Consider the following 13847-nt stretch of genomic DNA (forward strand, 5'->3'; position numbering starts at 1 on the left):
ATTAACTTTTGAAATAATTATTGTTCTGCCCATTACACCAATGACCGCAAAGGACATATTTTATATAATTAAAACCACTTAATTTACCCTAACAGAGATTAACTTCAATGGTAAATTGCTTATTTTGATATTTAATGATCACAAAAGTAATTGCTGTTATAAAGACGAAGTAAATGCTATTTAGATCTGAATATGTCCCAAGCCTGTCTCAAAGTTAGTGTAATTGGGATAACATTGTTCAATGGACTGAGATGGTTCATTTTTTAAGTCTTTTTTGTTTACAGCCACGGCAATAAAGTAAAATGTTAATTCCTATAGTTATTTGTTTCAGTTTTTCAAATAATCTAAAAAATAAATAACAATTATGCTCCTCTCTTATGACACCATCCCAAAAAGAACACAGCTCTCTCCAGCTTGCTAGAAAAGGAACTGAAACCTAGTTACTCAAGACAGTTTTTAATTAAGTGTGGAAAAGAATTTGATCATCTGTCATTTGTACAGTGTTCCTCACTGGACTTCTGCCCTGTTACTGACAGAGTTACTCTACTGACCACTTCACTTCTTCCCATTTCCATCCCTACTAACAGATAAGACCATTTCACTAACTTGCTTGTGACACGTTCACTAAATAGCCAAAATTAAATTCTCTTTTAGGTGTATTTTGTGTTAGCATCTTGAATCTTAGTCTTCCAATTATATGTTCCAATTTACACGACTGCATGACAATTAAAAATATTTTGTCTATAGAGAATTAAAAAAAAAAAAAAGCTCAGTGCTCTCAACAGCAATACTTCCAGGTCCATAAAACCCCCAAATTTTTATAAATTCATCTCTCTCAATTGCACTGGTGCCTATCTGATACATCATAATTTTTAAACTTTTTGTCATTATTTTCAGAATTCTCCTCTTTTACAGCTCTCCTCTTTAAAGACATTTTTTGCTATCACATAAGTTCCGTAAATTTTGCCAAATTATAAATCACTAAAGCTGAGAATACTTATTTCTTTATGGTATTCATATTTTGTATAAAGCACTCCCAGGAGTGACCTCTCTTAAATCAGAAATACCATTTCTTGATGTATATCCCAACTATACATCCTAGTCTTCATGTTTAAAGACAGCTCAAGAGTTCAACATGTCAAAGTTAAAATCATGGCAAATAACCAGAACTAAATGTATTGGAATTTACATTGTTGTTATTGTGTGTGAGGTGCATGGGCATTTTGTTTGGTTGTTTTTATTAAATTGCAATAAAATGTATACCTTGAAGACATAAAACTTATAGGTATATACATTAATGGCCAGGCCAGGCCAGCCTGCAGGCTGTGCTGTGTAGCTCTGGTCAGAATGATGTTTGGACCTAAGCGAGGATGTATTTGGGTGATTTGAAACATCAACAGATCAGCCTTGAGTCTGCCTGCCCAGCTCTCTGCAAACATATTTTAGATTTCTGAAAGTGCAGTTTCAGACTGGTGAAAGGTCTGGAGGTGAAGCCTCATGAGGAGTGGATGAGGTCATCATGTCAGTTCAGCCTGGAGGAGACTGAGGGGACACCTCAGTGAACTCAAGAGCTTCTCCATGAGGGGAAGGGGAGGGACAGACACTGACCTCATCTCTGTGGTACCAGTGACAGGATCTGAGGGAATGGCCTGATGGTGTGCCAGGGGATATTTAGGTTGGATACCAGAGGGTGCTTGGGCACTGGAACAGACTCCCCAAGGAAGTGGTCACAGCACCAAGAGTGACTGTATTTGGTCAATGCTCTCAGGCTCATGGTGTGATTCTTTGTGCAGGGCCAGGAGTTGAACTCTGATGATCCTTGTGCGTCCACTTCAACTTAGGTTATTCTATACTTATATTTCAAAGAGCTAATTTCTGGTCTGCTTAAAAGTAAAATAGAGTATTCAACTGGATTTAGGTTCTAGGGTATGGAAATACTATTCTGTTTCTTGATATCTTTAACAAGGTAAAGCAAGATTAAAGAATGCAAACCCTAAGTCCTTATTCAGTGCTGAAAATTAAAAATAATAAGTGTGGCTGGCCTGTATCCACAGGGCTACACAATTATATTTTAAATCCAGAACACAAATGAAATGTCTAACACACAGTTAAACAAATCCACTTGATTTCCCAGAGCTACGTGCTCTGTTCTACTTCCAGAGCTCTGTTTTAATCAGAAAAGATAAACCACAATCATTATTAGTTCATTTAATTACGGTAAGTGATGCCACATTTGAGAGCAGGGAAAAAAACCACTCTGTAACTGGATACTTCATGCAGTTTTTAGCAGAGTAGAAATGCCCAATTTATTTTTCTTTCCAGAAGAAAATGCACCTGACAAAACCTTGGAATTACTTCTAGGACATTTTGAAATTCTCAGGTCTGATAAATATAACTGCTTCAGAGAAAATACCTTCTTCTTTAGAAAACTACTCTGTGGATGAAAATGACAAGCACCACAAACTTGTCAAAGTTTTACTCATCAGATGCAAACACTTAGAAACATATTCAACAAAAGAATTTTTAATACAGAATCAAAATAATAGAAATATTTATTGAATCAGACATATTAGAAACCTCTCCCAGCTTTTCTTGGCCCATTAACCAAACGAGCAAAGTTCCCCTTATACGATCAGACTTGTGGAGGCAGTGACTTGTAGTGCAGTAAACTAATCTTAAGCATCCTTCACCATGCCATAAACATTAGAGTAGAGCTGTAGGAAAGTGGAAGCTCTCCTGGCTCCAGCTAACATTGCAGTTATAAATCTGGTCAGGAGAGGAAAGTTTCCCCTGCAAAATAATGTACAGCCACATTAAGTCAAGCCCAAAATAAGCCATATATGTTTTTAGATAAAATCCATGGAACATCATTGGACAAGATAGATCAGTTATCCCAAGTAATTTCAGTTGTGTAAAAAAGAGCTGTTCTAGCCATCATTTTGTCCCAGGAATCTAGAACAAAACCAAGAAACCCTCTCTAGCCATAAAACTAATAGCAGAGGGGTAGAAAAGCTTATGCAAGATGTGGTATAAGCTCAGACACAACTGAAGGGACTAGGACATTTCTGGGGAGGACCTGGAAGTACTGAGTTCTAGAAATGTCCTTCCTTTCCTCTTCTGTCCAAGAGAGAGCAGGGGAGATCAAGAGAAGAATCTCAACTACAGCCTCTGACTCAATGCAGCAGTCACCTGATCAATGTGATGGAGGAGGGAGCGGTGGTAATTTACCATCACTCTGAGGCATGTTTGCCACGACATGGCAGGGGGAGAAGATAATGGACAAGCAAAATACCTTGCATACCATCAGTTCTTACCCCTACATCACACAAACACCTGCAAGGCTCCTACAGGGCAAGGAATCATGCGCCTTGCACAGGATTAGGCAGTCTGGCCATGCAAAGGGCTTGGTACCCTGCAGCTGGGATCTCCCCCTGCAGCCAAGAAAGACATTTGCTGAGTTACTGCAGTTGTTCAATCACATTAACCACTCTGAGGGGGAGCACTTGTTTTCCTGAAATCCCACTAAGATTATCACATTGCCTTTCACTGCTACCAAGGAACAGACAGTGAAAGTGTGTGAGGGAATGAGTGAGAGAAAGCAAGTAAAGCAGAGGGAGAGACACAGCTGTGGCAAAGGAGCTGTCTTCAGACTCAGCCCATCAAAGCTTCAGAAGTATGAAGCACATGTGGACAGTCACTAAGAAAATACCAACAGTGAAGCTTAGGACCTCTGCAATTTCATGCACCAATGCCCTTGGCATTACTTACCCCTTCAAAGAAAAAACAGCTTGTCATTTTACAAACTATGGAAAAAGCATCAGTGCAAAAATCATCTAAAAGTAGTGTAACTGATCTTTACAATTTTGTAGCACTTTGAAGATACCATAGTTTCTCAGGTTTTGAGATCAGTATTTATCTTAAGACAAAAGGTAAAAGTCTTTAAAGGAGTTCTTTTCCACTCTGCAGTTTTCATTTCAACTTATCAACTACTACATTTAATTACCATTTCAATATGCATCTAAAGCACCAAGGTCTTCTTTCTCTTAACAATGGAAAAAATATGATCCTGTGCATCAACAATGATACATAGGGGAAGTTCTGACTGGATATAAGGAAACAGTTTTCACTAGGAGGGTAATTAGGAATTGAAAGAGGCCACACGAAAGATTTGTAGAATGTTTTTTTCCCAGGCCTTTATTTCCAAGACCTGATGGAAAAAACCCTCAGCAACCTACTGTGAACTCAGCACATTGAACCAGACAACCTCCACCCAACCTCAGTGATTCAGTGGTTCTATAGTCTACAGTCAGATAAAAGGCATCAAGTTCCTCGAAAACACCCCAGAGAACCCCAGGAGTTTTAGAGAAAGTTTTCAAAATTAGATGTTTTTAAAAACATTATCGATCCATCATGAATTTTGTCCTGAGTACCAGACAGCACTCTTTATGCATGATACAGTTCAATCAATGATATGAAGGACAACCTTTTACTAAAAGCACAGTTGTAACAAACTTATGAAGCATGCATTAAAAGATAGCAAAAGAAAAAGCAATAATCTACTTTTTAAAATATCCTTTGCAAATAAATGATTCCTTTATAAGTACAAGTAGTAGCATAATAATTTACAGACAACATTTAATGTGTTTCTCCATCACAGGCATTTTTGATTAACACTGTATACATTAAATAACACTTGTTAAAGCAGACAAACCCACACACAGCCCAAGGAAGCTGATGCACACACCCACACAGAATGCACTTTGCAGGTGCAACTCATCCTCACCTTGAGATTGGGTTTTGCAAGGAGTTTCAACAGCTCTCTGATCTCACTGCTCAGTGGTTTGCTCTGCAGCTCCTCAGCCAGCTGGGTGGGAGATTGAATCAACACAAAGACCATTAGCAAAGCGTTGTTTTACCCAGTGCATCAGTGACAACCCAGAATCTATCTTGTTCAAGGTTACTGCTTTCCAGCATGTTCAAACAGAAGCCAGCATGAAGGAAAACACCATCAATCACTGAGCTTCTGTTTCTGGCCCTCAGTGGACCAGATTTAAGCCAGGCCTTTTGGCTCAGTTTAACACAAGTAATCATTTTTGGCAAGGGTGCAGCCAGATCACATTCTGATTTATAGCAAAGGGGGCAAATCCCAGCACTTCATTTAAGTGAATGGTCCTTTGCGTGCAGACAAAGAACTGCTTGTAAAAATGACTGGATCAAACTTTGACACTGTCTATAAAAAACAGTTTCGAATGAGGTGGTGAAATCCACACTGCTTCCAAAAACCCACAGTAGCTGTGCTGTTTAGGACTGGGATAAGAAAGCAAAGTGCCCTACAGTGCAAGCAATCTGAACCTTTTATTATGTTTACACATACACTGGAAGGAGCTTGTTAAACGTGAAGCAAGTTAATCATAATATAATTTATAACAGGTCATCAGCAATTCAAGCCTGTAAAATGCACAAACTATGTCCTAACAACAAGATCAGTAATTTATGTTTGGTTAAAATACAAAATTGTGGCTTGCTGAACAATAGAGCAGCAGTTTAACTTTTAATCCCATGGCTATTTGGCTTACATCTTGGGTTTTCTTATCATGCCCTTCTCAACTAATTTGGACCCAAGAGGCATATTTTACTGCAAAATTTTAGACTCAAACTATTTTTCCAGAAGAAGAAAAAGCTAAAATGCATTTCACAACACTGAACTTTGGTTTAAAATTCCAAAGCTACGTGGCTCATAACGCAAAACGTGATTTCAGATAATCGCTTGTTTTCTTTGCATTAAATCAGTATCATAAAAATGTCTCAAAGGAAGATTGGCTATTTGCAACAAGTAATTTTATTTGTCTAAGCTAATTTTAAATTTGTACTTTTATTTTGTATACATTTTCAAGATAAATGGATGGATATATATTTTGCATAATTTATATATAATAAACAAATCTATCTGAAGAAGCCATAATAGACATCAGACATGGTTTGAATACTTTTTCTTTTAACCTTCAAATTAAACAGTGTCATCACCTACCATCCTATAGACTTTTAACTATAATTCATAGCTAAAAACATACAGCAAGTACCTCAGTGCTAATATTAACAATGTTTGTGTCTTAATACCAAAAGATTAGAAAACAATCTCTGTAGAAAAGGTCAGGATTAAATAGTTTTAGACACAAGCCAAATATTGAGGTAATCTGACTGCAATTGAGTTTGTGTGTTGGAAAAGCCCTGCAAAGCTGAAAATTTTCAGTGATAGGAATGACAGCAAGTCTATGACATGGGTTACCCTTGGTTGTCTTTTCATTCTTTAGATTAGGCTGCTCATCACTGGAAAATACAATCTATTAATTTGTGTTTCACTGATGGAGACAAGCAACCACTCAGCAGAATGACCACTTCAGCATCTCTGCCTCAGATGAATTGTGCACAAGTATTAGCTCCAGCAGAACTGGTATTGGCTTTGGTGGTACAAATGCAAATGCATATACATAAGGTTTAGAACAGTGAGAAAAAATACTTCATTACTGCTTAAACAGACATTTTAATCTCACAATTTAGTAATTTTTTTTCAGAGATAAAATAATTTAAAACTTGTTTTCCTTCATGTGATTTATACTGTTTTCCAAATATTTTCATTAAGGTTTTAGGCACATTTAATACCTTGTGATAGAAGAGGAGGAAAACGAAGATTGAAAGACTGAATTGTGTTTTCAGATTAGCAAACAGATACCACCTCAGCTGGTCTAGACTGGATTTTTATTTGCTATTATTATTGTTGTTGTTAATGTGCTGAGATTTTAAACAGCTACCAGCAGCAGCACATGGCAAACTTGGGACACACTGACACAGAGTGATCTCCTCCTGTGCTAAAGATTGCAGCAAAAGCTGTCTGAAAACCTCCTCTATGATCTCTTGAGGGAACCACAACATTTCAACAGGCTCTTTATGAAAAGCTGCCACTAAAGAGAGGGGAAGAAAAGCAAGGGAGAGGGACAGATGTGGAGTGAGGCTGGTAAGGTGGGGAGCACCAAGGACTGGTCTTTAAAGCTTCTGGAGAAAGTTCTGAAACTTCTTTTGCCAGAATAGTCTTTCTACCATCCTTGAGGCCTTATTTGCTGTATACAGCTATCCTGCCAGTGATATTGTCGTGGTTTAGGAATGGTATTCTCCAATTTAGTACTCCCATGCACTAAAACTATGCACCACTTTCCCTTCCCTCATTTGGAGGCACAAATGTAAGATCACAGGTAAGAACAATTTAATGGAAATGGCAATGAGATAAGACAATGTACTATAGTGCATGTATATACTATTACTAAATAAGTAATAGCAACAATATTAATAACAAAAGGTGTAAGAAAATAAATTATACATATGGAAAAACTCCCTGATAATAGACAATACCAGATGGCTTTCTCCACCCCCTTTTCTTGACTGGAACAAACCCTTTCTTCCTGGAAGAGAGCCTCTTTCATGAACTCTGAACTGACATGAGGTGGTATGGAATAACCTCCATGTCCTAACCATGCTCTCTCCAGCTAGTGCAAAAAATTAACACTGTCCTGGCTGGAACTAAAAGAGATGTTTACATTATTTGCATGAAATCATTGAGCCATAAGTCAGACACTGCTGCTCCAAAATAAGAGGAAAACAGAATGTGTGATAAATTCAGCCTAAAAGTCCCTGGAGAAGAGAAGAGAGAAGGTATGGCAGCTGGTAATATGAAAATGTTTAGAAAAGCCTTGCCACAATTGTTACTTCTAAAACTGCTTTAAAAATACCACAAGAATAAGAACACACTCCTTATACAGTTTTATTTATGACAGCAGCACCTCAGATTTGGGTTTAAAATCAAGCAGGAAATATCTACTTGCTAATAAAAATATTGCCTTCTTTAACTATAGATCAGTTACTATCAGTAGGAAGAGCAAACAGTAATTTAAAGCCTATTGAAATGAATGTGTGTTTAATAACACCAACATGCTCTTAAATCCCTGAAGTTGACAACCAGTCAGACAAACATGCCAAAAAATGAATAGCACTTTAAACCTGAAACTTCATGAGTTTGGGAGTTACAAAGCCCTGCATGTAATTTTGCTCCCTCAAAATTTGCTGATAGCTACCAAAACATAGAAAATCCTGCAATGTGCTAGCCTGGCTGCAGCCACCAAAGGACATCCCTATCCTATGAGACAGTGCCCATAAAAGGCACAGTTCACCTACAGGTAATTAATAAAGAAGCAGCAAGAGCATCTATTAAAAAGAAGCTGTACATTTGAAGTAGGTAGGTGCCTAGACACAATCATGTCCCAACATGTACACTTAAAAATAATACCATATGTACATAAAAATACATTCATAGGGTTAAAAGCCCCAACCTGTCTCAACTGAGGAGTGACAGAGTACTTGAATTTGGAGATTTTCAAAACTATACATTTTAAATGGGTCTGAACAAAGAATGAGATTGCTCAGCATTTCTAAAAATATCAAAAACTTAAGTTTTGTATCCAAAAATAAGAAATTATTTTTATAAAGAATTTTAGCCCAGAGATCCATAACACAAATATTAGCAAGGATTATTAATATGTCAGCAAGAACTTAATGAAGAGAATTTCAACCAGCTTTCTAATTTTCAAAATTACTATCAACACTATTTAAAGCTATGTAAAGGTTAAAAAAATATTACTAATATATGCCTGATGTCAAGGCTAATGTATTATTATAGTTGGTATGTTACAGCATATAGCTCCCCACCTACTGAAACATGATTAAATTACCGTGTATCCTTTTTTCAATAGTCTCAAATAAGTCTAATTTAGTTTTTTGTTATAATGCTACCAATCTCAATTCACAATTTTTAATAATTTGTAAAATTTAAAACCCAAAATCTATTAATTATATAAATAGTTAATATTTTAAAACATCTATAAAGTATGTGAAGTTTCAAACATGCTGTACTAGAAATGGATTCTAATACATATTGCCTTTTCCAAAAAGCAACCTGACATCATCAATTGCAACAAAGATTTCTGGATTTCACCTAAACCACAGTTTATTAAACATTTCTCTATTCTGGCCTACCTCAGGTTCAGTCATAGTTTATACAGGTGTGTTCACAATTCATCTGAATCCTAGAATTAACCAAATAGCAAGAAATGGCAGGTTGGATTTTTTTCTTTAAAATAAAAATTATAGTAACAGGAAATTAACTACTCCATCAATGCTGACCACTTTTACAATTTATTTTTTGGTTATGAAGGTAATTTGGAAAGCTCCAATATCAATAAATCACTACTGTACTTTTTCTTAAATAGTTTTGATTTTTTTCAACAAACCTCCGTTCTAGGCATTTCATATGCTTCATTTCTGTAATATTATTTGTCATTTCTCATGTTGTGTCAGCAGTGCTGCTATCTCATTTGTCTTTATTTTTCCAAAGCATTCCTCTTGTCTGTGACTTTCTCAAAACACTAATAGTTGACAGCTTTTCCCCTCCCAGTGGAGTTCCAACCTGCAATTTTTATTGCTTAGCTACTAAAGCAGAACAAGAGGCTACCTAGATGCAATGTTTTTATAACATGCAAGTGAATAAAAATCAAAGTAATATCAGCAACAAGCCCAGTGATGACAGAAGCTTTGGAAACCTTTGCAGCTTCTCACGATTTCAGCTCAGAGGATTACATTCATACGTTTGCACTATGAAGAGTTCTGCTTGCAGACAGTGTTTTGGTAGACTTGGTACCAGTGATCTCAGCAGGGACACTTACATCATCTGCCAAGGCTGCTGCACCATGGAGTATGGGCATCGGGCTCTGTTTTTCATAATAATGCAGTTTCTCATGAATCTGGAAGACAATAGAACAAAGCAATAAGGTTTTTCAGCAGTATGAGAAATGCTACAAAATAACCTTGTTGAGTCTGTTGACTGTCTGTAACTAAACATCCTTATAGTAACCTACAGGCAGCAATCATGTAAATGTAATTCATCATCATCCTCTGTTGAAGTGCTAAGAATATGAAATCAGATGGAAAAAATGCTCAGTATGCAGACCAACCCACAGAAAAACTAAACATTTGTGATTTTTCTCTCCTGGCTTTCTCTGTCCATATTTCTAACATATTGCTTCAAGTATCAATTACATTTTATATTGCTGCTGAAAACACAAAGCATAAAGTGTTTATCCCCAAGATGGATATAAAAACCCCTGTAAATTATGATTTATGAAGTGAAATAATAGCTTGCCACCCACATCTTGACAGACAACTTGACAGAGCGGCTGCCATCATTAAAATAATTCAGAAACAAGGGCAAAGGAGTGCTAATATTAATTCTAACACATCTGAAAGAAGGAGGCAGTCCTTCAGCAAGTTAAGGTTTTTAATGAATAATTATCAACATTAAAGATGCACTGTGCTTTGGTTCTTCCTAAAAGGGAAAGGATACATCATTATTTAAACATTGCCCTGTTACCTCCTTCACAAGTTATGCATTTCAAAATTTAGATTTTTTCCAAAAAATGCTTTTAAAACCCAAAGTATTTTAAGACTTCTAACAAGTTTCTTTGTAGCTATTTCAGAATAGCATAAAAGACTATATTAAACATTTAACTTTATTAACATTATTTTCCTGAAGATATGTGGATATACAAATACTAATTAAAATCTAAAAAAAGAAGACAACAGGAGTCTGAACTAATGCAAATATATCCCATTCTTAGATTTTGTGCTTTACTTCTGCTGCTCTGAAGGAGGCATGAACTCCAGATGGTTGGAGGAGTTGCAGAAAGAGCTAAATCAGGGACTTCTGTGCTTGGCAAGGAGGGGAAAACGAGGTCTGCCAGAGGCTGTGGGGTGCAGAATTTGGCTGGGGACTCCATGATGTCCTTGGGAAACAGGATCCCCAATGATCCAATGATCCCCTACCCAGCACACTGCTGGGGGAGGAGCGGGACAGATGCCAGACAGCACAGACAGACTTAAAGAGCAAGCAAACCACTCTTTACACATTGAAATTGCTCAGAGTTGACCAGATCATCTCCATTTTGCACCAAGTGTTCCTTCCAGCCTTCCCCACTTCTTCCACATTTGCTTTTCTCTGCTTACTCCTCCCCCAGCAGCACTCACTCCTCTCACTGCCTAGGACCCCCTCACTCTTTAACTTAAAGTTCATTCTTTAAGCCCATTCTTTTTAATTTACACTGAGCTTTCACAAGTATGTCCACAACAAGATAATGCCATGTCAGTGACACTTGTGCTCACCATTTTTTCTGTCTTCTGCTGTGCTTCATAACCCTAAGTCCACATCTGTTTTTCCTCATTTAGACTGTACATTCTTTGAAGTAAAGAGCATGTTAATACAATATGGCATAGCAAGGTCTAAGTCTTGATTGATTCCTTCATCATTTCTGCAGCCTTAACAAGACTATTTCAGTATGTCATTGGTTAAGGGATGCTGAAGTTCTGACATATCATGGTTAAGCATAAAGGCACAATAGTTGCTTAATTTATAAACTGGAAAATAATTTGTTCTCATTTGGAAACTACATGGAAAGCACTACTGTCTCCAGAAGATGAATCTGAATTCTACATCACTTATGTAGACATTGTTTACTCAGCAATTACTTAGAGTAATTCATACTGATTTCACAAAACTGTAAGTGACCAGGGAACCTTGTATTTCTAGCTCACAAAGCAGAGAAACTAAACAAAACAAGGAGTTGCAGCTCCCCGAGTTTGGCAGAAATTTGTGATTTACTTGGACTGTTAACTTGAATAACTAAAAGGCATAGTAAATAAAAAAGTCTCAAAACCATCATTTTTTGATTGCTTCGACAACATCTTGATTTTATCCAGACTGAGCTTCTGACAGCTCTGAGGTCAGAAGTAGTTGTCTATATTACCCCCGAGTTTCTCAAAGAAAATAGATGTGCCACTGCTGATTAAGCTGTTTTTATCCTGAACAACCTGTACATATCTTTAACACTGAAATTAATAAAAGGAAAAAGTCAACCAGACAAAAAAGAGTTGAGATATCCTTGCTGAAACCATCTTTGAGAAAAATGTTACACAACTGTAAATTCATACAACAAAAAATAGGTTTTCAAGAGGTGGCCCAGTGTAACCTGAACTTGTTATTGGCTTTATCCCTAGCCAGAAATCCTAAGAGTGGATATTGGATTCCAGTTAAGCATTTAAGGACAATCATTAAGGTCATTAAGGTCAATAATTAGGGAGGAGGTGTAGAGAATAACTGCCTAACCAAAAAAAACAGAAGCTAAACAAGTAAGCAGGAAAATTTAACTGATACTAGACAGTTCTAGATATTGGCTTTTTCTAAATCAGGTTGAAAATTTTATTAATTTACTGTACTAGCACAATGAGTGACTCTAGGGATAAACGTTTCATGGTCTATGGTAACAGACACTGCACCTTCAGCACACTTCCATTCGAGATGCAATACAGAATGTGTTCTCCCCCCAAACAGCTGATTTTATTTGATAGTAGTTTGCGTTCTTAGTTGAATCTATTTTTAAAATCAGATCATTACATGACAACATCTGTCTTTCACATCTTTGTAATTTAAAGGATATACCTACGGAAATTAAAAGCCACTGGTCTGTGCACCAAGATGCAATCACTGTGCAATACAAGGATTACCTTTCCTATTAGTATAAAATTACCACATGCATCATAAAAACAGTTACCTCATACCTCTAACTTCTGGATCAGTAATATATCCATAAGGCATGCAGCACTTTTATATAATATATTCCTGAATGCAGTAAGACAGGAGATTTAGTGCAACTCCACTGATAAAGCAAAAATTTCAGTGAGGCAAAAATCCATTTTCAGGCAACTCCTTCCCTCCCTGTGTCTAAAAACGTATTCCAAGATTATTTGTTCCATAATTTCCCCCACAGATCATAGCACTGCTGACTGGCCTCTAGTTCTTCATGCTGTATTTTTAGGCCTTTTTTGAAGACAAGTACAGCACTTGCCTTTTCCTACTCCCTGGACACTAGGTCATCTCTGTTGTCTTTCAAGAATGACAGAGCACATTTGCAAGCTCACCTGGCAGCCTTTGAATCTGCCAGACTTCAGGATGATGAATGACTGCATTTATGATAAACACCTTTAGAGAAACTACTGTGCATGCAGCCATATGCTTTGGCAACCTCTCCACATGCTGTCTTTCAGTTAATTATTTTCCCAAATATGAAATTTTTACATCATGCTAATACATGTATGCCAAGCACTGAATTTCCAAATTTCAACTTTTATACAAATAGAATTTGAAATCTGAATACCTAGATTAAGTGACTACATTGATGAAAATGAATAATGTCAAGTAGCCAAACATAGAAATGAAAAGCAAAACAGGACAAGGTGGTGCAAATAGTTCGTCCCTTTACAAACGTCACTCAATGAAATTCAACTCTAAGAGAAATTAAAACCACTGTGGAACACTTTCAGAGATGTATGAGAGCGGATTCAAAAGCAGAAACAAGAGCATTCACCTACTCAAGATAAGATGTGTCATATTTGTAGCCATGTGTTTGAGCTTCAATCTAAAGAATTCTATTTCATACAAAAGGCAACTTTAGCTTACAGGACGTGCAATACCAGGTGTCCAGTAACTCTAATACCATTGCCTTGTTTCTACTAGAAACTTAAACAATGTATAGAAAATACAGGACTGTATCATGCTTAAAAATAGGAAATATAGTACATCTGTTTTAAGTTCTTCTGACATTTACATGTAAAGTCTCAATGCTGAAAATCTCTTCACAGATGAGACCAAGTCTGTTAAAGCAAAAATTATATATTGTAAATAAAACATAAAAAGC

At 36.7% G+C, this 13847-nt stretch overlaps 1 protein-coding gene across 2 annotated transcripts in view; it reads right to left on the reverse strand.

Moving 5' to 3' along the window:
- The window catches only part of MPP7 (membrane palmitoylated protein 7), a 147373-nt gene that overhangs the window by 55726 nt on the left and 77800 nt on the right, over window positions 1-13847 (reverse strand). For both annotated transcript variants that reach the window (XM_039709830.1, XM_039709823.1), the window contains exons 5-6: window positions 9768-9845; window positions 4784-4864 (exon numbers count right to left, since the gene is read on the reverse strand). In XM_039709830.1, the coding sequence (XP_039565764.1) occupies window positions 4784-4864; window positions 9768-9845 (159 nt within the window). The remainder of the gene's footprint in view (window positions 1-4783; window positions 4865-9767; window positions 9846-13847) is intronic.

Source organism: Passer montanus, unplaced genomic scaffold (genome assembly GCF_014805655.1).
Source record: "Passer montanus isolate IOZ18808 unplaced genomic scaffold, ASM1480565v1 scaffold10, whole genome shotgun sequence".
In the NCBI taxonomy this organism is placed as follows: Eukaryota; Metazoa; Chordata; class Aves; order Passeriformes; family Passeridae; genus Passer; species Passer montanus.